We start from the raw sequence: 25,279 nt of genomic DNA, 5'->3' as shown, positions 1-25,279 counted from the left end.
CTCTAAACTTTGTTATTTGGTTAAATAAATACTGACACCCAAAGGCAGCTTGCTGGTTTAATTGAACATGTTTATTTTAAAAGTATCCATAAAGACTTAAAGTGAAGTACAATTGTGATATACACATAATTATAGTGTTTTGGACATATAAATATTGCAGTGTCCACATAGTTATGTTTTTGTCTCTGAAGATTTGTGTTCTTTGGCAAATCCAGAGCAGCAGACAGAGTTTTCTCCTGTATGAACTTCACAACACTTTCTCATAGCCCGAATCACATCCTCACAACGACTTTCAATGTATTTGTTGGCTGTTGAAATACAAAACAAATACAAACACACACACAACGTTAAATGTAGTGGAATCAAAAAGCCTGTGATCTTCATTTGACATGAGCACACAAAGCCACCTTGTAAACATTTCTGTATCGCGCAAGCCTGCTTTTGACAAGGATCCTTCAGTGGCATCTTAATCAACCAATTCCGACGAATAATTCCAGTTAAATGTGTCCTTGTATTTACGTTACAACTACTGATCTATATAGATCAGTAGTTACAACACATGAGCCATGACGTCACGGCTGTGCTGTTGTGCAACTCTAAATTTCTTCCGGTTAGACTTTAGTAGTTAGTTCTGCACAACATCTAGTTTGCTTTCTAGGTTTACAGATGCTGGAAAATAATGTTTTTTGTAAAACTATAGAAAAGTCAATGTGTTCTCTGTTTTATGGTTGTCAAACTGTACAGAATTTCTAAGGAAATAACATCGACGGTTTAGGGTGTTATGTGTTATTGTGAATCTAAATCTAATATATATTTATATATAAGGTCAAAAATTAAATATTAAGCATATATATATAGTGGTAATCAATATTATGCCACAAATGCTGTCGATTGAGCTTTACTTGTTTTAACCCGGAACATTCCTTAAACAAATTAAATAAATAAAAACGTCTGGTTATCTACTGGCCTATACTTTTGTTAAAATTAAAGAGAATTCTTGGATTTTTCGTTTTGATAAAATAACCCTAAAAATGTATCAATTAATCATTACTTATCGTATGTGCTCGCATGTTTATCCTGAAATAATTTGTTCTCTTGTTTCCTATCGGAATGGATTCATGTAACACAGACGCTTTGTTGATGCGGAAGTTCTGTACTTTGATAAACAAGCACCCAAGTTAAAGCAAAATCTGATCTCCCCGATTATAAATAACACAATGGCAGTGAGTGCGGTGCATTTAGAGTCAGATGCCTTTCTAGTGTGTATGAATCATGCTCTCAGTACGGAGAAAGAGGAAGTGATGGGTCTGTGCATTGGCGAGGTGAATATTATCGTGTGTTTATTCATTGTTATGCCAGTGTAAATGTGTGAATCTCATCAGATGAGTTTATTAAACTCTTGAACTGTTTGTGTGAACGTCAGGTGGACACAAACCGCATCGTGCACATTCATTCAGTCATCATTCTACGCCGATCAGACAAGAGGAAAGACAGAGTGGAGATTTCACCAGAGCAGCTGTCAGCTGCATCCACTGAAGCCGAGATATCCTTACACTCTTACAGATCTTTATTATGACCGTCAAAGATGATTTCTTTGGTTATATGAGACTTGTTGTTTTGCTCTATTAATGCTGCATAGATGATGTTTGAGAACTATTTTTAATAATGAAATGTATTAGTATGTGTAGATGTCCTACGCTGACTAGATACTAGTTTAGCACATTTACAGACTCCATACTGTACCATTTGTTCTTAATATGAAGTACAGGTTGGCAGAGATGACGGGACGTCCCATGAGAGTTGTGGGCTGGTACCACTCTCATCCTCACATCACTGTGTGGCCATCACATGTCGGTCAGTAATTATCACCTTACAGATGCTCTTTTATTGACTCTAATGCCTCTGGCTTGTTTTGTGAGGATTTTCAAATATCAGTGTATTAAGTACAGGACCAATATTTCACTGCTTTTGTGGCATATTGTTTTTTATAAGTTTTTTTTTATTTTTTATTGATAAATAATTGCAATAAAAAAAAAAACATCAGTACTTTTTGTCAAGTTTAGGCTAGCATAGGGCCATTCTGTGTCAACCAGAGGTCCCCTGGCTCAAAGTTGGAGTGCCCATAATTCCCGAAGTATTAAATATATCGGTAACACTTTACAATAAGATTTCAATCGTTAACATTATTTAATGCATTTGGTATCCAAAAACTTTGTTAATGTTAGTTAATAAAAAATATTATTGTTCATGTTAGTTCATCGTGCATTAACTAATGTTTTCATATATAAATTTTGATTTAAAATGTTTTATTCGTTTTTTGAAATTAACATTAACTAAGATTAATAAATGTTGTAAATATATTATTTATGTTTTCTAATGGTGTTAACTAATGTTAACAAATGGAACCTTATTGTCTATTGTTTATCTTCACCAATGGACTGTTTAGGATTTTTCTCTTTTTTCATATTTGAATATGCTTTCAGATTCTGGTTTAGAACAAACGTTGCTTTTTGTAGTATGCTCACACTTAAGGCCCTTTATGGTTCAATTCCAGAGATATAGGACTGTCAATGAAGCTCCATCTGAAAATGGTTAAATTTGACCCATTTTCAATGGCGAAAAGCCAATGTGGGTCAAAAGGTATGGAATTAGTTTCCTTGTCCAACAAAACAAAGTTCTGAAGTACAAATAATGTTGAAATTAGAAATGTACCTTTTATTTATTCAAATTAAAACAATAATGTAAAAAAATTTGAGACTCCAAAAATACACTTATTATGAATAAGTGACACATTTGGCTGTTCAGTGAAAGTTTTTGGATATTAAAGGGTACATCTGCAAAGTTCTAGAACGCATTATTTGGGGGTCCAAACACCAAAGGTGTTGAAACTGTATTGTATTTGTACCGATTTTCTTATTATGCATTATTATGCTGTATTGTGTTCTAAAAGTGTCAGGGATTTGTGAAAATTGAGATTTTGACACATTATTGTTTTTATGTGAATAAATAAAGGTACATTTCTAGTTTAACATTATTCATAACATGTGATGCACATTTGGTTTTCGACTATTGAAAATGGGTAAAATTGTACAGATTTTGTATGGAGCCACATTGAGAGCTCCAAATCTCTGGGATTTAACCATAGAAGGCCTTGAAAATTAAGATACAACGAAGTAAAATTTGTTCTAATCCAGAATCTAAATAGATATGAATATATATTTAATACTTCTGGAGTTATAGGCACTCTAACTTCATAAAAACAACACAAAAAAAGATTTTTGGACACACACCATTGGCATATAATGCAGCAAGAGGTGTTACAGTCAACTGATCTTATTAAAAGACCTAACTTTCTCTGTGTAAAAATAAAATAATGATGCTGGCGCCTTTCTAAGGTAATTTTTTTACCTGTAGTTTTGCTCAATAATCTCTGGCAAAAATGTTGACCCTCCTTTGGGAAATACTGGATTATCTGGTAAATATTGATCCATGGAATTTAATATTTTGGCTTTCATCGTCATTTATGTTTATCTCTCTTTAGAATAATAAAAAAAAAAAAAAAAAAATCTAGCTTGGAAGTTTCTGAAATTTGGTTGGTTTGACCTAAAATAGCAACCATATGTTATTATGTGTCTTCTCACAAATCTAAGTTTGACTCTGATGTGCATAAATGGTTGTTTAATGCATGAATTTGTCTGCATTAACTTTATGATTGGTCTTGAATCTTAGTAGTTGAAAGAATTCTTTGTCCTTTCACCAAGATCCATGGTTGAAAATAGATTTCAGTCTCCTGATTTCTGGATTGAGCTTAAGCTCAGGAGTACAAGTTATTTTAAGGATGTTTATTCTCGCCCTGTACAGATGTCAGGACTCAGGCGATGTATCAAATGATGGATCAAGGTTTTGTAGGACTCATCTTCTCATGCTTTATAGAAGATAAAAACACAAAGGTATGTTAAGAACACAGTGCTATTTATGTAATTTGCTTTTCTCTTAAAGGGACACACAGAATACAGATTGTAATGGTAATTGATGTCATGCAATGTGTCCTCTCTTCTGTCTTGATGATGATCTCGACCATACTGTGCTTGTCTGTTTCTCTTGTAGACCGGTAGAGTTCTGTACACCTGTTTTCAGTCAGTACAAGCCCAGAAAGGCTCTGAGTAAGTTAACCGATTCAAATTTTTCTAGCCCGTTTTCCAGCAAAAATAAAAACAATGATTCTACCTGTGAATTTTACCATGGCATTTTGTCCTTTTTCATGAAAAATATCTACACAAATTAGGGAAAATTTCATACACTTTTATTATTTTTCCACTTTTAACTTTTTTAGTATAATTTTGTTTTTCATGACTGATTTCCCACTTTGACCCATTGAATTGTACGGAATGTTATAAAAAGCACCCTTCGATTGTGAAATAAGCAATAATGATACAAAATTGTTTTAACTGCCTCATCTTTCAATAACAGCCTCTTTGCAAAACCTGCATTACATTGTGACAGAATTGCAGTTACAGGTGTTCAAAAGTTACCGACTGCATCCTTAGACACATTTCTGTCTCATGTGATCAGGTATGAGCGGATTGAGATACCAATCCATGTGGTGCCACATGAAGCCATTGGGAAAGTCTGTTTGGAGTCTGCCGTGGAACTGCCCAGAATCCTCTGTCAGGAAGAACAGGATACATACAGAAGAATTCACAGGTAGAGAGTCATTACTAGAGCAATCCATTTCCTTGCTCAACTGTAACCTTATGGCTGCTCAGGATATAGTGTGATCTCTAAAGCAGGGTTTCCCAGTTATTGTTGGATCTCATGCTATTTATTGTAAAAAATAAAGATCTATTAAAATGTAGAATCTTACAAAGGAATAGTTCACCCAAAAATGGAAGCCTTATCCTGAAAAGGTTGAAGACCCCAGAGCTAAAGAATCATCATCAGCCACTGGCTAATCTAGAACTCACTAAAACTATCTGAGGTCTCTATCAATGTCCTTTTTTTGTAGTTTAACTCATCTGGATCCCATCACAAAGATACATAATGGATCAGGTAATGTAATAATTATATCTACATCTGCATTTCCAGAAAGAAATATACGTGCTTGCAAGGCAGCAAAAGAACAGTGGTAAATTTTTAGGTAAGTTTAGGTTTTTGGTACTTCTGTGTAATTGAAATGCTTATATTTTATGACACTCAGCACGATCACTGTTCATCCGATCACGATTCAGGATGAACAGTGTTGGTTAAATTGTCAATCGTCATACTTGATGATAGTTCACCACAAAATAAAAATACAGTCATTGTTTACTCATCCCTGTGTTGTTATAAGCCCATATGATTTTCTTTATTTTCTTAACAAAAAGGGAGAAATTGTGAAAAAATATTGTGCTCAGTGATGTCATACAATGGCAGTTTATGGTGACCGCTTCTTCAAGCTTCAAAAGGATGCAAAAGTATAATTCAGAAGTCTAATAACATTGCTCTCCTCTGCGCATTCATGAGACTGCATGAGACAAACAGTTCTCACAGCCCTGCTGGCGAAATGGGGCATTCAAGTGGAAACTCATTGCATTTATCTAAACATGGCTGATGAGTTTGTAGTTAGAGAATAGATGCATTTCTAAGCCCAGCCTCATTTGTTTGAAACAGAGTACTTGGAAATCAAACATGCTTTAATATCAATGTAGCTCTGCCTTGCAAGCACTGTAATGCATGATAAAAAAATATCATTTTGTTTATGGTGTGAGACTAACCTTTTTGACAGTTACACATATATTAGATTGTCTTAAAGGGGTCGTGATATGCCTTTAAAAAAAAAAAAAAAAAAAAAATGTAATATGTTCCTTCAGGTTCACTTATAATATTAGTAAAGGTTTTGCACAAAAAACAGTCATATATTTGTAAAACATGATCATTTTCCACCCTCGTTCTGATCCTCTGTCAGAAACACTTTTTGGTTTTGGTGCTGCTTCTCCTTTAAGACTTGACAGTAAACAGCCACTGGGCGGGGCTACGGAAGTTATAAGGTAAAGTAGGGGTTATTGTATTATGGAGGCAGTCAGATGCAAAGTACAGTATACCACAATGTGACATCACAATGTGGATGAAGAAGAGAACGAGTCGTTTTGGCAGCTTTGTTTTAAGAAATGCCATTTTTGCAGTGAGGAGAAAGTTTTGAGTTCTGAAACTTACAATATGTGTTTTTTTTTTTTTTTTTTTTAATAGTACAATGAACTCTTATATGCTAAGAAAATCCAGGAAAATTTGATTCCTCATGTCATGACCCCTTTAAAATGATTTTGAGATTTGTAAAGGTTTTGATGTAATTTCCTGTGTGTATCTCAGTGTTCACTAAAAACCTGTGCAGTCAGATGTCGGCTATAAGCGGCCCGCTGCTACAGTGGCTGGAAGATCGACTTGAACAAAATAAACAAAGTATCATAGAACTCCAGAAAGAGAAAGAGCGACTGACACAAGAACTGGCTTCATTATGAGGAGAATAAAATAAGTACATTCTTTAAAAGCTCACTTTCTTTCAGTTTCTAGTTTTTGCACTGAAAGCACTGGCCTTTCTGCCATACTGCGCTCCTCTCATCAGAAATCACTGGCAGAATAGAGATAGTATGTCTGTAATCATTCCCCATTTTTGTGACCTCAGCACATTTCTGATCACTGTCTCAGTGCTTCACACAGAGATTTGAATTATGAATGTTTTTTCCTCTACAGCCCACTTTGCTCTCATGAACTGATTGGTTTACACAAATCTAGCCCAGTTTCCTTTCAGTTATGCTACTTATGTGCCCCACACACACATACAGTATACACCATATTGCCAAAAGTATGTGGGCAGTCACTGGAATAGCCAAACTCATCAATTTTGAAAGAATTGTTTTCATACATATTGTGTATGGTATATATAGTGTTTTTTTTTTTGTTTTTTTGCCTAACATCTGCTTGTATTTTTTTGTTGAAGCCCATAGTAGGATTATACTCACTGGAAATTCTTTAAAATGACAAAGTTTGGTCAGATGAGACAATGCAGAAGTTAGTTTAAAAAGATTTATTTGTTGATCTGTATCTCCAGTTTGATTTTGATGGTCAACAGATTAACATGGACTAAGAATAACAGATCTTATACGCTGGTGTTGTTTTTACATAAGCTGTAAATCTCTGAATATAACAACATTGTAGCCAATTTGAAATGACAATGTAAAATAAAAGTTGATTTTCAATGCACTTCCCTGCTTTATTTTAAACCACACCATCATGGAATTCAATGGGAATTATCTGTTGGTTTATGTACAGAAAGTCTATTGAAAGCAGCAAGCTTAGTGAAATGCAGATTTAAATATTTTAGAAATAAATGTAAAAAAACCTGAACTCTTTAATACTTTGCATGCGCCCCACTTTCTGCAAACACCTGTATGCATATATCGTCATTGATACACTGAATTTCTTAAACTGTCTAGACATGCTGAATGTTTCTGTGAATGTCAAGTGGTTCCTCAGTCTCTGGTACTGAGACTAAAAGGTGTGATGAAGATGACTGTAATGTAATTCTAAAATGAACATTTTGAATAGCTGAGTCTGGCTCAAGGACTCATATGTTTACTTAGCTTATTTATTTATTTTATCCCCTTTTCTCTGAAAAATAGCAGACAAATAAGGGCACACTCATAAACCTATCAGTCCGGAGTGGAACCCTTTGAATAGAATAGATTGCCCTTTGAAGGTCTCTGCGTTGTTCTGTCTTTTCTGAGCGCTGAAGTAAAGCAATTATTGTTCATTTACACTTTACAAATTCATTCCATTATTAATTTTATTTGACTCTAATTTTATATTAATCTGACTCCAATTTAAATTGACCTCTTATTTAGATAAAGCTTGAATTATTTTCTGATTCTTTTAATCAGATTATTGTCTTATATTCTTTTCATATAACATTTTTAGGTTATTGATTACTCTAAATGCTCTTCTATTTATTTTGTGGTGGGGACCAGGGGGAGAGAGAACAGCTGGAGTTTGTGGGGGCAGAATGTGGATGGCAGGATGTCTCAGGTAGTCGAATGTTGTTAAGAAGGAAACTGGGTTTTTCTGGGTCTTTGTTTTCTAAGACCTTGCTTGTGAGAGTTTTTATGACTTGGTTCTCGCAGAGTTCTTTGACTTTTACGATATCTTATGCCAGCCTTACATCTCCCAATTTGGAATGCCCAATTCCCACTACAAGTCTCAGTAGCCTCCTCTTCTGAGAACGTCAACCCATGCATCTTATCACGTGGCTCGTTGTGCATGACACTATGGAGACTCACAGCATGTGGAGGCTCATGCTACTCTCCGTGATCCACGCACAATTTACCACGCGCCCCATTGAGAGCAAGAACCACAAATCGCGACCACGAGGAGGTTACCCCATGTGACTTTAACCTCCCTAGCAACCTGTTAATTTGGTTGCTTAGGAGAGACCTGGCTGGAGTCACTCAGCACACCCTGGATTTGAACTTGCGACTCAAGGGGTGGTAGTCAGCGTCAGTATTCGTTGAGCTACCCAGGCCCCCAACTTGTTATTTATTTGTTTGTTTTTTTCAAACTTCTCGGGTGCTTTCATAAATATGTCAATAATGTAAAACCTTTTGTGTTAAACGAAAAGGCCTCAGTTTGACATTGTGTTTACATCTCTAATATGGCTTTGTTAAGTTGTTAGTATCTTGTCCTAGACTCAGTAATTTGTTAATAAAAGAGCCAGGCCAGATGAAAGAAAGTGAACTGAACACCCTTCTAATTGAGATGTCAAATCCAATGATATGGTATGATGTGCCACCTGCATTGCATACACAGTGGGGTCTTAATCTGAGATCAATAGTTAAAATGCTTGTAATTTGCATTCTTTTCTGTATATGAAAATGATGGTAAAGTTTTAAAAATCAATTTCAGATTTCAAATTTGTTTTGTCCCCCTTTTACTTAACTGACAGCATGCAAAACCTGATCAAGTTATTCAGCATTGAGAATGTTCTTTAATTAAAGCAATCTCTGTATCAAATCACAGTAACACAAACCTTGAGTATTATGATGAAACACACCAATTTTTATTTAAAGCAATTCAAATGACTTTTAATAACAATCTGAATAAACAATGTCCACCCAGTAATAGTTGGATTTGGCCCACCTTTTCTTTAAAAAAAAGAAGCAAAATTCTGGATTTACGTGAGAAAATTACAATGAAAATGAATGGGGCCAAACTGTAAATGTTAAAATACTCACTGTTTCAAAAGTATTGACAAAAGACGTAAACAATATGCATGATAAAAAGATTTCAGTGTGATAGAATCGCTTACTAACCTTTTCTGTGTAAAGATATAGCCAATTACAAGTTTGTTGCCAGGTAATTTAACACGGTAAACCAGAAAATGACAATTTAAACAACTTTAAAGCTCAAATAATACATGAGTTTTAACAGAAGCTTTTATAAAATTATAAACTTCACCTTTTCAACTTTCATAAGTTATTGAGTTAAGTTTGTGGTAATAAAAATTATGCCACAATAGCTGTCGATTGAGCTTAACTTTTATAGATATTAATGAGTAATACAGAATGTGCCATGCAAGGTGTGTGTTTATAGTAATTTTACAGCAGCTTTGAAGATGGCTCAGTCAATCAGATTTCAGGGTTGGAACTATCATCTTACAAAACATGATTTTACCTCTCATTTATATTTATACTTATTTATTTATGTAATTTGGATGTATTATACTGTATAAAATATACCGTATAAATAATATTATATGTAATGTATTATATATACACTGAATATGTATTTAGAAATAATTAGTTAAAACATTTCTAATTACATATGCTTTAAAACGTTGCACTCCGTGATTATTGGATTTCTAAGCACTTCCATTCAAAATGTTTGTTTGTCTGTCTGTCTTCCTAACCCAACACCACACCCCCTCTCTCCATGCTATTTTATTTCGTGCCACTAGATGGCTATATAGGTCCTTGCTAAAGTGCAGTGCAATGCCAACCTTTAATCTCATATTGTGAAACTGGCCATGTTGTGCAGACAAACTTAATACTCTTATCTAGCAGTGAATACAGTTCATATGGTATGCTTGATTATATAATAGTGAGTAGTGCAGTAGGAATAATAAACAGCAGACAAACAGATCCTCTTACTGTAAGGGAATCATGAAGTGCAACATTTTGGCAATAAAGGCCAGTGTTGGCCATGTTACAGTATAGCCCTGGATGCAGATTGATCAATGCAGTGTTCCAGCCCTACTAAAATTCACAAAACAGTAAAAGCTTCCTTAAACAATGCTATCTTATGACATCTAAACACTTTTACTAAAGCACATGATTTTTGTATTACATTGTGTTTTTCATCTCACATGTGCTTTTATGACACTATCAGTTAGGTTTATGTTTACAGTTTAGGATAGGGATGTAGGTTTGGTTGATTTAAAACTTGATATAGAATTAATCTTAAAGGGATGGTTCACCAAAAATTTTAATTCCTTCATTGTTTACTCACCCTCATGCCATCCCAGATATGTAAGACTTTCTTTCTTCTGCAGAACACAAATGAAGTTTTTTGAAGAATATTTAAGCTCTGTTGGTTCATAAAATGCACATGATTGGTGACCAGAACTTTGCAGCTCCAAAATGAACATAAAGTCAGCATAAAAATAATCCATACGACTCCATTTAATCCATATCTTCAGAAGTGATATAAGAGGTGTGGGTGAGAAACAGATCAATATTTAAGAACGTTTTTACTACAAATTCTTCTCCCTGCCTAGTAGGTAGCGATATACGAATGCAAATGCGAATCATCAGAAACAAAGGGGCTGTTTGAAAGTGAAAATTTATAGTAAAAAAAGTACTTAAATATAGATCTGTTTCTCACCCACACCTATTATATTATTTCAGAAGACATGGATTAAACCACTGGAGTCTGGATTACTTTTATGCTGCCTTTAATGCTTTTTGGATATTTAAAGTTTTTGACCCTGTTGACTTGCATGTCTAGACCTTCAAAGCTGAAATATTCTTCTAAATATCTTTGTGTTCTGCAGAAGAAAGTAAGGCATACACATCTGGGATGGCATGAGGGTGAGTAAATGATGAGAGGATTTACATATTTTGGCGAACTATACCTTTAGAACCCTCATCTTTTTGGAGAACATTTAACTCCTATTCAGCACCACACAGTGGATATTTCACTTCAGAACTGTTATGATACATGTAATGAGCCATGTAATGTCATATTGCAAAAACAACTATTCCTTTCAGAGCATTTCTATCCTTGTAAAATGTAATCCCAGGAGTTGTCCAACAAGGTCTGGAAGTGCAAATACTCGTTTAGAATAAAATATCACATATTCATTGTGCTGGACTGTGGATAATAAAGTTACACCATCATTTCGTATCAAGGTCTGGTCTAAAAACCCAGTAAAACAGAATGGCTGTGTTTGTAAGCACTCATCCTTGGACTGGAAGCGAGCTGGCGACAATATTTGAAGGCCCTTCTCTGAGATGGATGGAGAGAGGGCAAAGAGGTTTCTCCCTCCCTGGCTGCACATCAACCTACCGGTTATTACTCCTCACAGAACGCTGCCATTTATTGAGTGTGCAGCAACCTGAATGTAAAGCTGGAGCCTCTATAAATCTGAAAATATGTGTGTGTACACGTTTTTCTGTTCAACAGTGTGTACAGATTCTAATGGACTGTGTGTGTGTGTGTGTGTGTGTGTGTTTGGAGGGCATTGTATTTGTTGAGATGCCTACAGAGCCACAGGCTCCTGGATTATTTATCGCAGAGGGGCCAGTGAGGAAATGGACGATGATGTCACAGCGGCCAACAATGTTTAATTACCACCTCCAAAATAGTCATGATAGATTCATACTGTGAGCACACACACATGTTGCTTAATTGGACCTCGACTAAAGATATGGAAGACACTATAGAATATAAATTTCTATGGAAAATAGGAAGCCATATGGTGTGTGAACAACATGAGTGTGTGTTAATGATGACAGAATTGACATGTTGGGTGAACTGTTCCTTTGAATGTTTTTGCCACTAAAGAAAATCAATTCATGATTTTTGCATCTGCATCAGCGATCTGCTATATGGCTGTCAGTCTTTTTGCATATGTTTTAATTAACATTACTCTGAAAGGAGGATACCCAACATTTCTAACCTCCATGCTCCAAGTTTATTTACGTCTTTGATTCTGCTCTGAGATATATTTACCTATTACAAAAAAGGTTTCATTTCAACGATCGTAGCATCCTAGTCCCAGCAATTCCAGAATGCATTGCCACCCGATCCCTCTTTTATTCTTGAATCCATTTAATAACATCTGCTGAAACTATAACTCAGAAAATGCATGAATACCAAAAAGATGAATGTGGCAGTTACAGGCAAGAGCCGCAGTTACATATAGTTGAGAGAGAGAGAGGGGGAGGTGTGGCAGTGAATACTGTGTCCTGATTGTTAATGGCTGTGGGTTAGGAGAATGGATAAATACATCTTTCAGGGGTTACTCAAAGAGATGACCCTCTTATTCAAGGTCATCATATCCTTAAAGCAGAGTTATTGATATCCATCACTCATTTTATTCGACATGTAGAAGTATGAATGTGAATGAGTGTGAATAAATGAACTCTGTAAAAGCCAATCCAACATGCCTTTCAAGTTTCATGACTGATTTCATTATTTTTGTGTTATTAATGTAAAGGAATAGGCTAATGCAGTTTTGGTGTTTTGCATAATCATGCAAATAACAGTTTAATTTAGTAAATAAATTAATAGGTAGATACATTTTATGTTTGTCAACAAAAATGTCCAGCATTTTGTGCATAAGCCTTTAGATGAAAAGGTTTCTGAGATCATGAGAAACATGTACAGGAGAAGTGCGTCCAGGGGCACCTGCAGGATTTAATCTGGTGGTATGCACAGAAATCTGCCTAATAAATCTTATATCTAGGGGTGTCCGGGGGCATGCTCCGCCGTGACATTTTTTTGTTGTTGCAAAAAAAAAAACACCAAAGCGTTCAATTCTGGTGACTTTGAGATAAGTATTTGTTTTATTTTTTCTCCCCAATTTAGCATGCCCAATTTCCACTCCTTACTAGGTCCTCGTGGTGGTGCGGTTACTCGTCTCAATCCGGGGGGGTGGAGGACAATTCTCAATTGACAGTCAATCCGCGCACCTTATCAAGTGGCTCGCAGTGCATGACACCGCGGAGACTCACTTTAAAGCAGTTCATCTTAACGCTCTGCTCTGAATGCAGAATACATTTTAGGTGCTCAAATAATACAAGAACGGAATATGAGACACAAAAACATGTCATGGTAATCATGGTATATCTATATTCACTTAAAATTCCCATACGTGGATGGTAAATTGTGACTGGAGTATGAAGTGTGTAATGCAGCTATGTATGGCAAGCCATGAGGTAATTATACCTCCTGAGGTTGTCTGAGTACGGTTTGCTTTTTTGTACTTTTAGGGGGTCTGAAACCACTTGGGTTGTTCACATATACACGTTATACCGCTCTGAGAGTGCTTGGAGTGCTCAAATGAACTAGGATTGAAAAAGCCCTAAGTAATCACGTTCACTCCAAGACAAGGGTTTTGGTCCAACGGAAACCAGGAAGTAATCACATTCACTTCATGACATGGGTTCTGGTCCCTTGGAAACCAGTAAGTAATCATCTTTACTCCGTGACACAATTTCTGGTCCTGCTGAAACCAGGAAGTAATCACGTTCATTCTGAGACACAAGTTGTGGTCCCATGAAACCAGGAAGTTATCGCGTTCACTCCAAATATGGATTCTGGCCCTGTGGAAACCAGGAAGTAATTGCATTCAATCTGAGACAGGAGTTCTGGTCCCAGAGTAACTGGAAATAAATAATTTAAGACCCCTGTTCTGTCAGGTCTGTTGAGAATGCACATTTATGCCTGTTTTAGCATTTGGCTTCAGAGTTGGCAGCTCTAGACTTTGTCCTATGTCACTAAGGCCAATTTGTGCCACTGAGGTGGACTAATTAAATCACTTTTAAACATTTTGCCTGTGTGCTCTTGTGTCCCCCATATAAAATATGTGCCCCACAAAATTCCATTGTAAGTGCATTACTGTAATTATGATCTTGTTTTCACAAACTGAGGGATGTGTAAAAATTATTTTCTGTGGTAATCGACAGCATATCACAGATGTTGCTAACAAAGTATAAAGGTAAATTGCATTCCCGATCCCATTTTATTTTTTTCAAAGGGGAATCAAATTTATACAACCATGCAAGGCACATATAGGTACATTACCTATATGTGAGATAAAGCCAGCACAAAAGATCTTTCAGCAAATTACGTAGATGGGAGGTGCTGTAATCGCTTCATTCACTCAGCTCCATTTGGGCCGACGCGAAACCATGTCACAGAATATTTGTTTAAATGCTAAGCCAGTTCTACAGTCAAAAGCCCACAGAAGGGACTTCCTCTTGTCATAAAAAATGGGATATGGGAGTGAATGTAGTGTACTAGGAAGTGACAAGCAGTAAGTGTCACGATCCCTTGTTGTCTGCCCCGTGTTTCACTCGTCACCTGTCATAAACTACAATTCCCATAATTCCCGGCCCTCATCACTGCCAGCACTCAGTCATTGTTCTCAGCTGTTTGTCGTTTAGTCCTCATTATACACCCCTGTGTATTTAAACCCTGCTGTTCCTCCATTCTTTGTCAATCGTTGAAAGTAGATGTTTGGATGTGTTTGTTCATGTGTCACGTTACCGTTGCCCTCCGTGGATGTTTCTCCGGCCTGTGTACCCCTTGGATGTCTTTCGTGTTTTTGTTTTATTTTCCCATTGTGGACGTTTTATTTGTTCCAGTGTTGTTTGTTTAGTTATTTTCCCAATAAACTGCATTGAGATCCTCACCCCTCGTCTGCCTTCACCTGCCTTCATAACAGTAAGGAAGTAGTTTAGAACATATAGGTCACTGTGCCAGAATCTCTTCCTGTGGCTCATATCTGCTCTGAGAGTTGAAAGAACTGTTTATCGATTTGTATTTGTGTAAGAAATATCGAGAGCGACTCTTGGGGTAATCAAAAGAAAAGCACCTCTTTTCTGGCATGGTCTCATTTGCTGAAACAACCATGTCATTTTGTGATTATTCTATAACACACGTGTTGGCTCCATTAGTCAACTAACTGTTCAGGCAATCCACCAGCTAGTCAATTTTGAAAATGTGCATTTTTGCATATCCCTATTTCCTGCTGGGTTCACATTTATGAAAACATTAGAGTATTAGAGTGAAAAACATTTACTGCATATACGTTTACTTCTCTCTGAACATTCTTTAGAATGGCTTACATGTCTGCGCATTGATGATTTATTTGGTTGTCATTATTATATAAGGCCAAATTAATTTATTTAACCTGTTAGCGACCTGTGATTCTCACAGTTCAGCAAATGTGAGGCAAGTACTAGTATGTGGTATTGATTTTCTATTAGCCTCCAACCCCTCCCACGCAGACATTGTATTTGCTCGTGCATGCTGTGCATGCTGTGCTTTCTAAGTGAAACCCCCAACCCTGGGAAATGAGGATGCTGTTTACATAATTGAACTGCCACTTCTAGGGTCACTCATAATTACTGCACACGCTATATTTGGCGCATGCATTGTAAGTATGAAAAGACAATAATTTTTTTTTTCTGTCAAAAATGAGGCTTTGATTAATAAAGTTACATTTAACTATGACATCAAATGTTCTCAAAAGGTGAACAGAGCACAAATCAAATATGGTGACACATCGATTACATCAAACCTCATTGATTCTTGTGTCTTCACATCATGATGTGCGGTTACTAAACGCACAAGAACCGATGAGGTTTGATTTTATTGACTTGTCGCCATATTTGATTCATGCGCTGTTTACAGGAGTTCAATATTTTTATTTTAGAGTGGAAAATAACTTTAATGTAGGTCTGTTCATCATAAAAAGCTTGGAATATGATGCACAAGCAGTGTTGAGTAACTTAAAAATGTAATCAACTACAAATGATTAATTACTTTTAATTACTTCTAATAAAATTTAAATCAGATATTTTACTGATTACTTCCTCAAACTAATTCAAAACAATGTCTATATTTCCTCCTTGTTCATTGTTGCACACCCTTCAGCTGTCACAGAAACGCAAACAGAAATTCATATGAACAATTTAATTCATATTTTAGATTTATTATTGTGTTTTTCAGAAGAGAGAAAGCCATATAGGTTTGGAATGACATGAGAGTAAATAAATTATAATAAATAAATTATTAGTATTCCTCTACTGTACTAAGGCCAAATTTAGTTTTTAGGCGAACAGATGTCCCAGTATCTAAATGCAAAGTGCAAAGGTTTACATTTCACGCATTTTTCACATTAAGCATTTTTGAATGTGCCTATATGTGAGTGGTCTATCTTTTATTCCTAAAAGTTGGTTTTGTTGTTTTGTCAGGATGTTATAAATTATGTTTTAGCACCACAGTTATTAAATTCATGAAAAAAGCTTCTGTTCCATCAATACAGATAAAAACAATGTGCCAACCAAGATGATGTAGCACTAGACAGCACAATGGCCCACTATTGTAGGCATGACAAGTACTGATGGCAATCAAAGCAAAAATAACCTATTAGTATTGTGCTTTTCTGAGTTTTTTTATTATCTGGCACATTCTTCAATGAGTCCCATGAGGGCAGAGATGGCCTCATAAAAATGAATGTTCGAGTGTGTAAAAGGAAGGATTGTCTGGCAGGCTATTCTCAGGTTCAGTGGTTCATTTGATAGGGGCTTTGCCAAGCAAATAAATAAAAGATGTTTTGCTGCATCAGGCACTTTTGGACAAATTAAACTCAATACAGCAGAACGGCCTTTCTCAAGTAACCGTCTGCTCCTGTGGAGCAAACAAATGCTGAATGATGTCACTAACACCTCCGCTGGCTTACTGAGGTTCTGCTATACCTGTAAATGCAGAGTGGTCAGGGTTTTGTTTATGCCTGTAATCTGTTAATTTGAAGATATTGATAGGACATTATGTGTTGTTATATATTATGTACACATATATACTGTATATACACACAAGATATGTATACGAGATGGCGCCTTGGATGACAGCCTCGGTGTGGAGCTCTCCAATTCTTTTGTTGTTTTTGTTTGTTTGTCCTGTGTTTAGTAATTTTTTCCAATCAGTTTTACCAGGGATGAACTGCTGAACATTTGGCAGCACATACCAGACAATCTTTTCCCTGTTTTGTACTATTCGGACATTTTTGCTGGACATTTTAGTCGGAGGAGAAGCTGTGATGTTTAAGCGCACTATGAGACGGGAAGCAAGCCGGTACGCTGGTCAAGCTCCGTCAGCGTGACCTTCGAACAGCGCTGCTGAGTATTCATATAGTGAATCTCCGCTCGCTTCCTAACAAAACGGACAAACTACTTCACAGAAACCTGGGTGAGTGAAGCCATTTCGGACAGCGTGTTACATCTGCCTGGCTTTCAGCTGTTCAGAGCGGATCGCATTGCCGAGTTAACCCTCTGGGGCCGACGGATGCGCCGGCGCGTCCTGATGGATTTTTTCGTTATTACAGCAGAAACAACATAAAATTCTCCATCATTTTGGGGCATACAGATAAGTGTAAGACATCATTAGAGACTATAAAGGGTCTACTTTTATTTGCGTACACTCACAATAACAACAAAACCTTGTGCTTTTGTAAAATAAAAAAATAAAAAGGGTGAGCTTTCAGCAGTCTCCGTGTTCGCGAGCATATTTCTGAAACATGTCACAAAAATGAACTGAAACTCTGCGAATACTTATCGCACATGAAACATATGTCTACAGAGAGCTTAAAATGTCTACTTTTAAATAAAACAATTCAAATTTAAAACAAATATTCTCCTGCAGTGTAATCTGTATGAAATAAAGCGATGTACATGTTTCAGCTGGCTCAGCGAATTATCTCTAATGTGATCACTCCCACCAGCAGAGCGCGCTATTCATACGGTAATGTGCTGAGACGATCAAATCAAATGGTTCCCCGACTGTGCCTTAAAAAGTCCATTCACTTTTCTGCGCGTTTGAAAGACAGCACGATACACAAGTGAGAAAACTCCTGGATAGCGACGAAGAGTTACAAGTTTCCTCAGAAAAAGAGCGGGACTCCAATGAACGTTTGTATTTTGAAGAGAGACTTGATCCGGCCGAGGATACAATTTCGGACGAGTAAGTCATTTAGTTTTCATTAGATGATATGCCATTTTATATAAACATGTACATATTTTACTAGTGGGACTGTTTCCAGACTTGCCAGCCAGGATTCAGAGTATTGACATTTGAAATATGACTCCTAATAAGCTAATTTTAGTTACATTTAAATGCTGTTTCAGCTAAAGCAGTTATTTAAAACGTATGCTGTATGATATGTAATATGATATAAAGATAAGTTTATGCTGCCTCATTATCATGAACAAAGCTTGTGCTTGCAAATATGTGTTAAGGTGTAAATGAGTAAAATGCACTTTAAATATGCCCATATTAGAAAATCAGCATATTATTATGATTTCTGAAGGATCATGTGACACTGAAGGCTGCAGTAATGATCCTGAAAATTCAGCTTTGATCACAAATTACATTTTACAATATATTCAAATAGAAAACTGTTCTTTTAAATTGTAAAAATAGTTATAAATATCACTGTTTTTACTGTATTTTGGATCAAATAAATGCAGTCTTGGTGAGCAGAAGAGACTTCTTTTAAACGGTAGTGTAGGCCTAAAATTAAGTAAAGTCTTTATGTATAGAAAATGTATAGTCAGATTACTTCTTTTAACTTAAAACTTGATTTTGATAATTAAGTCTCCTCACATTCATTCTCTTTCTGTCACATTTCTCATTGATAGGCCCAGGGGAGGGTCTTTTGTCTCCTCAGGTGTGAATTACAATCAATATTAATTATAGTTCATGCCTCCTCGTATCTGACCTTTCTAACACTAAAAGTGTCTTACAGAAGTTAAATTACTATATTGTTTTGTATGAATGAGTGATCAGGATGGTTTTCACATCATTTTGTAGCAAAAACTCTAGGCTACAAGATACAGTTCTCAAAAGGCTTGTGGACAAATGTTGAGTAAAATGTTTTCTTTGTTGAGTTTTTTTCAAAAACCAAGCATAAACGTTATTTTCTCAAAAATACAAAAATGTACACATGTTGCTCACATATTATTGTAGCCCAGTTTGTGCTGAATACAGTGTTATCAGACTTTAGCCATTAATATGTTTTTAAGCAACTGAAAAAAGCACAAATGTCAAGCCTTGTCAAAACTTCTCCAGGGCCCAAAACACCCTCACCCTCAAATATATTTTCTATTTACTTTTAGTCTTATATTCAGTTCATTTAAATCTTTTGATTATTCATATATTCATTTTTATTTTAATTTTATAAATAGATTTGTCTCTTCTGATATGCGAACTGGCTCCCAACAGTCACCTACAAGAGCTGGCTCTTATGTGAGTGCTTTATACTTATATTACGGTTCCTTCATGGCATGAAAAGAACTGCCCAAGGCAAAATTTTTTCCATTCAGCTAAGAGTTAACTTTTGCTTTCATTCACACTTTTACAAACAATCGCACTTCAGAGCAGCGAGGGGTCATTCGCGAATGAGTCAGCTCTAAGAGCCGGCTCTTGTAGGTGAATGTTGGGAGCCAGTTCGCATATCAGAAGAGACGAATCTATTTATAAAAATAAAATAAAAATGAATCTATGAATAAGCAAAAGATTTAAATGAACTGAATTAACAAATTCAAAGAACAAAAAAAGAAATAAAAAGAATAGTCTCTGGGGGAGCGGGCGGAGCAATGGGAGGAATAGTCTCTGGGGGTGGAGCCGTGGAATTCTCTGGGGGCAGAGCTGTGGAAGGCTCTGAGGGCGGAGCCGTGGAAGAGAGTACAGGCAGAAACTGGGGAACAGAAGCCTATCTTCTTTTCCTCCTCCTCCGGATGGCCGAAGTGGTCAACGCTGGGTCTGGGATGGACGAGGCTGGCAACGCTGGCTCTGGGACGGACGAGGCTTCCAGCTCATTGGCCGTGGCAGGCGTGGGCGTTGGCTCGTTGGCTGTGGCAGGCGTGGAGGAAAGAGCCATGGAAGGCTGGGGGGGCGACCACTGTGGGAGGAGATTTAAAGCCCTCTTCCTCTTCACCCACAGTGACAGATGAGCCTCTAAATCACAGAGCCTCCTCCATGAACTTGAGGAACTTCCAGTGAGGATCTGCTGGAGGCAATAGTCAAGTCAAGTCAAGTAAATTTTATTTGTATAGCGCCTTTCACAACACACATCGTTTCAAAGCAACTTTACAGAAGATTGTATATAATAGCTCCTTTTGTGCACTACTGAGACCCACCCTGAAGAAAACCACCAAAGAGTAGTCTGGATAGTTCACTAAATTCGCCAGCTCGAAAAACTCACAGACGTGATCCTCAACTGGACGGTCCCCTTGCTTGAGCAGGAGAATTCTGACGGTTGCTAGACCCATCTTTGGTCAGTTTTTCTGTGACGAGGCAGGCAAAGAATGAGGATCTAAGTGCAGCTTTAATGCAAACAAAAGATGAACAAAGTAACTCAGAATATAACAAAACGCAGGAAACCAGGCACAGAACATGACAAAACATGCAAAAACTGACAAACTAACCAGGGGAAACAAGGGCTTAAATATACAAGGGAAAAGGAACAACTAGGGAAACAATCAGGGAATGAGAAACAATCAGGGAGAATCAGTCAAGGAGTAAAACTACAAGGACTACAAAACTAACACAGAAAACAGGAAACTAAACAAGAATTTCAACATAAAAGCACAAAAACACAAGACAACAGGGAATATGACAAAGCCAATATCTTGGAATGTTTTTAGTTCTTAGATCCAAATGACCTGCCAATTTCAGACCAACACTTATTTACATTTGTATGCACAGTTTTTGAAACCTGGAACCCAGTTCTCTATTTTATCCAATTAATCATTTAAGTAAGTTTGAGACTGGTGAGGCCTTCAGAGTTACCACTATCTGGGCAAAACTTACAGCAGACTACACAAAACACAATCTTCTTACATCGGTTTTAGGCACTCAGTTTATCTCACAGACTCTCTGGCTTATTTTTAATGGTGGAATCTTAACGTTAGCTTATTTTTTAAAAATAACCTTTAAATTAATTTATTATGTAAGTATACTTTCAAAGCAAATAGTATATAACAGTCTAATAAGATAACTTGGCTATTGGCCATGCCATTCAGTGCTTTGAAGAGTAATTTTCTGCCATGGTTGAGTACCCAGATCTCTCTCAGAGAGGTCACGAAGACCTTACCATTCCTGGATTAAAATAATGCTCAAACTATTCTATATAAGTTATTTTTCTATGTCTGATATATTAAAATGTACTATAATATATAAGAATATACTATACTGCTATTCATACTGTATATATACATATATATATTTTTGTCTTTTTGTGTATTTATATATATATACTTATATTTTCTATTCACTTTTTATTTTTATTCTATTTTTTATTATTATCTCTGTCTTGTCTTTGTATTGTTTGTGCACTGGAAGCTTCTGTCACAAGACAAATTCCTTGTATGTGTAAGCATACTTGACAATAAATCTCATTGTGATTCTGATAACTGAGGACTGCTAATGAAAGCAGCCTTGATAGCAAGTAGTAGGAATTGTAATCTCTCTGGTTAGACATGTAACCTCGGTTCCCTAAAATGAAGGGATTGAGACATTGCCATAAGCACTGTGTGGAAGTCCTTCTAGATGACCTTGTTGAAATCCTTATTCAATCACGCAAATCTGCTGATTGGCAATGGTGTCTGAGCCCCGCCCCTTTAGGCACGCAGTCACCATTTCTTCATAATTTTCTGTCTGGGGACAAGAGTGAGTCACTCATATTATGAAACTCTGAAGTAGTAGTGTGGCCAGCTTTGGCAATGTCTCGTTCCCTTCATTTCAAGGAACCAAGGTTACATGTGTAACCGGAGATGTTCCCTATTGATTCAGTTTACTCAACATTGCAGTAAGCAATATGGGGAACGATAGTGCCACAGGCAGATGACTTATAAGTCATATTAAATTGTATATGAATAGTCCCACATGGTGGATGCCAGATGAAAACTAATGTAGTCTGGTATCTACATTTACCGTATAGATATACACAGTATGGATTAGTAACCCTCTCACAACAAGGTTGGGAAAGTAGGATTTATTTCTTATGTGAGTGCTTATGACTTTAAAAGAAGCAGTTCAACAGCATATAATTAGGTGGCTGTATTGATTATAACTGATAGCTCACCCATAATAAGGGCTTGGGGCTCACCCGCTTGAAAGTAAGAAGCACTCTATACAGAGAGGACTTGTGAAGAGATGGACACCACGTCCTGGTTATAAAACCTTGCAATCTTGTTTTGTGAGGACCATCCTGCTGTCAAATATACACTCACCTAAAGGATTATTAGGAACACCATACTAATACTGTGCTTGACCCCCTTTAGCCTTCAGAACTGCCTTAATTCTACGTGGCATTGATTCAACAAGGTGCTGAAAGCATTCTTTAGAAATGTTGGCCCATATTGATAGGATAGCATCTTGCAGTTGATGGAGATTTGTGGGATGCACATCCAGGGCACGAAACTCCCGTTCCACCACATCCCAAAGATGCTCTATTGGGTTGATATCTGGTGACTGTGGGGGCCATTTTAGTACAGTGAACTCATTGTCATGTTCAAGAAACCAATTTGAAATGATTCGAGCTTTGTGACATGGTGCATTATCCTGCTGGAAGTAGCCATCAGAGGATGGGTACATGTTGGCCATAAAGGGATGGACATGGTCAGAAACAATGCTCAGGTAGGCCGTGGCATTTAAACGATGCCCAGTTGGCACTAAGGGGCCTAAAGTGTGCCAAGAAAACATCCCCCACACCATTACACCACCACCACCAGCCTGCACAGTGGTAACAAGGCATGATGGATCCATGTTCTCATTCTGTTTACGCCAAATTCTGACTCTACCATCTGAATGTCTCAACAGAAATCGAGACTCATCAGACCAGGAAACATTTTTCCTGTCTTCAACTGTCCAATTTTGGTGAGCTCTTGCAAATTGTAGCCTGTTTTTCCTATTTGTAGTGGAGATGAGTGGTACCCGGTGGGGTCTTCTGCTGTTGTAGCCCATCCGCCTCAAGGTTGTGCGTGTTGTGGCTTCACAAATGCTTTGCTGCATACCTCGGTTGTAACAAGTGGTTATTTCAGGCAAAGTTGCTCTTCTATCAGCTTGAATCAGTCGGCCCATTCTCCTCTGACCTCTAGCATCAACAAGGCATTTTCGCCCACAGGACTGCCGCATACTGGATGTTTTTCCCTTTTCACACCATTCTTTGTAAACCCTAGAAATGGTTGTGCGTGAAAATCCCAGTAACTGAGCAGATTGTGAAATACTCAGACCGGCCCGTCTGGCATCAACAACCATGCCACACTCAAAATTGCTTAAATCACCTTTATTTCCCATTCTGACATTTCAGTTTGGAGTTCAGGAGATTGTCTTGACCAGGACCACACCCCTAAATGCATTGAAGCAACTGCCATGTGATTGGTTGATTAGATAATTGCATTAATGAGAAATTGAACAGGTGTTCCTAATAATCCTTTAGGTGAGTGTATGTCCTGTAAGGACACACCATTTGTCCTCGTGGCCATGCCACTGGTTGAATGTGCTTTGACACCAATAAGGCAATTCGCCCCATTCATAAGTGAGGGTGATTGCATCAATGATCCATCGAGAGAGCCTTTATTTGGAGATGGACATTCCTTTTGTGCATCCTGATGGGTGCGCTCAACATATGTATACATAACAAATGCATAGATTGATCTTCATCTGAATTACATGGTGGGGGAAAGAAGGCTTGTAAATGAACCACCTGATCCCTGAAGGGCCTTTTCTAGGTTTAATAGTGCCTTCAGCACCAGATTCAAGCCCCAAGTCAGCACCATAGCAGGGCGAGTGGGGTTAAAAAGCCTCGCTCCCCTAATGAACTTTATGACTAGATTATGTTTGTCTATCGAAGAGCCAGCCTCCATGACGTGGTATGCTGAGATATTAAACCTATTGGCATTGATAGGGTAAGACCAGCATCCAGCCGCTCTTGAAGGAATGTCAAAATCTCAGCTATGGGGCAATTCACCATGAGGGTTTTTACCATGTGAGAACACCAATTTTCAAACATGCACCATTTAAGTGCATAGAAGAATCTTGTGTATGGTGCTCTAGCCTGAAAAATGGTATTCATCACTGACTGAGCCCACTCTAGCTCATCCGATGTGCTCCATTCAAAGGCCACATGTGTACAGCTATGGCTGGGGATGCCAAATCATGCCAGGTACTTGAGAGAGGTCTCTCCTCAGTGGTATTTCCCATGCAGTCTAGAATTTCTATTACCTCTGGAAACCAGGACTGATTGGGCCATTTCCGCACAATTAACAGAACTGTTTCAATGCCTTCTCGGTCTTTGCTGATAACAGAAGGAAGGAGGTGCACTGGGGGAAATGCATACTTGCGTTTCGCCATCTATTTGTGAACCAGCACATCCATGCCCAGTGGGGCTTGGTACATAGAGTACCAGAGGGGACAGTGGGCATTCTCCGTGGAGGCGAATAGGTCAACTTCTGCTTTGCCGAATACTTCCCAAATCCTCATCACTGTTTGAGGATGAAGTCTCCATTCCCCTGGTAATACTTCCTGGTGTGACAACAGATCTGCTCCGAAATTCAGATGGCCCGGGACATGTGTCACACACAATGAGAGGAGATGACATCGAAAGTTGGGCATCCATGACAGACTGCACCCCAACCTGTGTTGGATGCTTCTGTGGTCACCACTTTTCTTCTGTAAATTTGACCCAGCATAACACCTTGATGGTATAAGGCCGGCACTGTCCATGGTTCTAGAGCAGCCAGACAGCAGGAAGTCACCACAATGCGCTTGTGCCCAAGGCTCCAGGAATGTGCCGCTTGAGCCAGTACTGGAGAGGTCTCATGTGTAACAGACCTAATGGTATGATGGCGGATGCTGCTGCCATAAATCCCAGCATTCTAAATTTGAACTGACACCGAAGAATGGTCTGTATGCACTTTTTTGTGAGGTGCGTGTGCATGTTCAAGGAGTCAAGATGAATCCC

At 37.5% G+C, this 25,279-nt stretch overlaps 2 protein-coding genes across 2 annotated transcripts; one reads left to right on the top strand and one right to left on the bottom strand.

The window, feature by feature from the left end:
• Positions 1-56: 56 nt before the first annotated feature.
• Positions 57-577, bottom strand: cmc4 (C-x(9)-C motif containing 4 homolog (S. cerevisiae)). Its single transcript, XM_052100465.1, has 2 exons — positions 408-577; positions 57-308 (listed from the first exon to the last, which is right to left on the bottom strand). The coding sequence occupies exons 1-2, from the start codon at positions 463-465 to the stop codon at positions 172-174; spliced, it is 195 nt and encodes a 64-aa protein (XP_051956425.1). The 5' UTR covers positions 466-577; the 3' UTR covers positions 57-171.
• A 547-nt stretch (positions 578-1,124) lies between these two features.
• LOC127625237 (lys-63-specific deubiquitinase BRCC36) lies at positions 1,125-7,265 on the top strand. Its single transcript, XM_052100398.1, has 8 exons — positions 1,125-1,322; positions 1,424-1,544; positions 1,768-1,854; positions 3,862-3,950; positions 4,108-4,163; positions 4,573-4,704; positions 5,006-5,049; positions 6,346-7,265. Exons 1-8 carry the CDS (start codon positions 1,218-1,220, stop codon positions 6,492-6,494), a joined length of 783 nt encoding a protein of 260 aa, XP_051956358.1. The 5' UTR covers positions 1,125-1,217; the 3' UTR covers positions 6,495-7,265.
• The last annotated feature ends 18,014 nt before the right edge of the window (positions 7,266-25,279 follow it).

The sequence above is a fragment of the Xyrauchen texanus genome, chromosome 31, assembly GCF_025860055.1.
Source record: "Xyrauchen texanus isolate HMW12.3.18 chromosome 31, RBS_HiC_50CHRs, whole genome shotgun sequence".
In the NCBI taxonomy this organism is placed as follows: domain Eukaryota; kingdom Metazoa; phylum Chordata; class Actinopteri; order Cypriniformes; family Catostomidae; genus Xyrauchen; species Xyrauchen texanus.
This window is presented reverse-complemented; position numbering and strand designations above follow the sequence as displayed.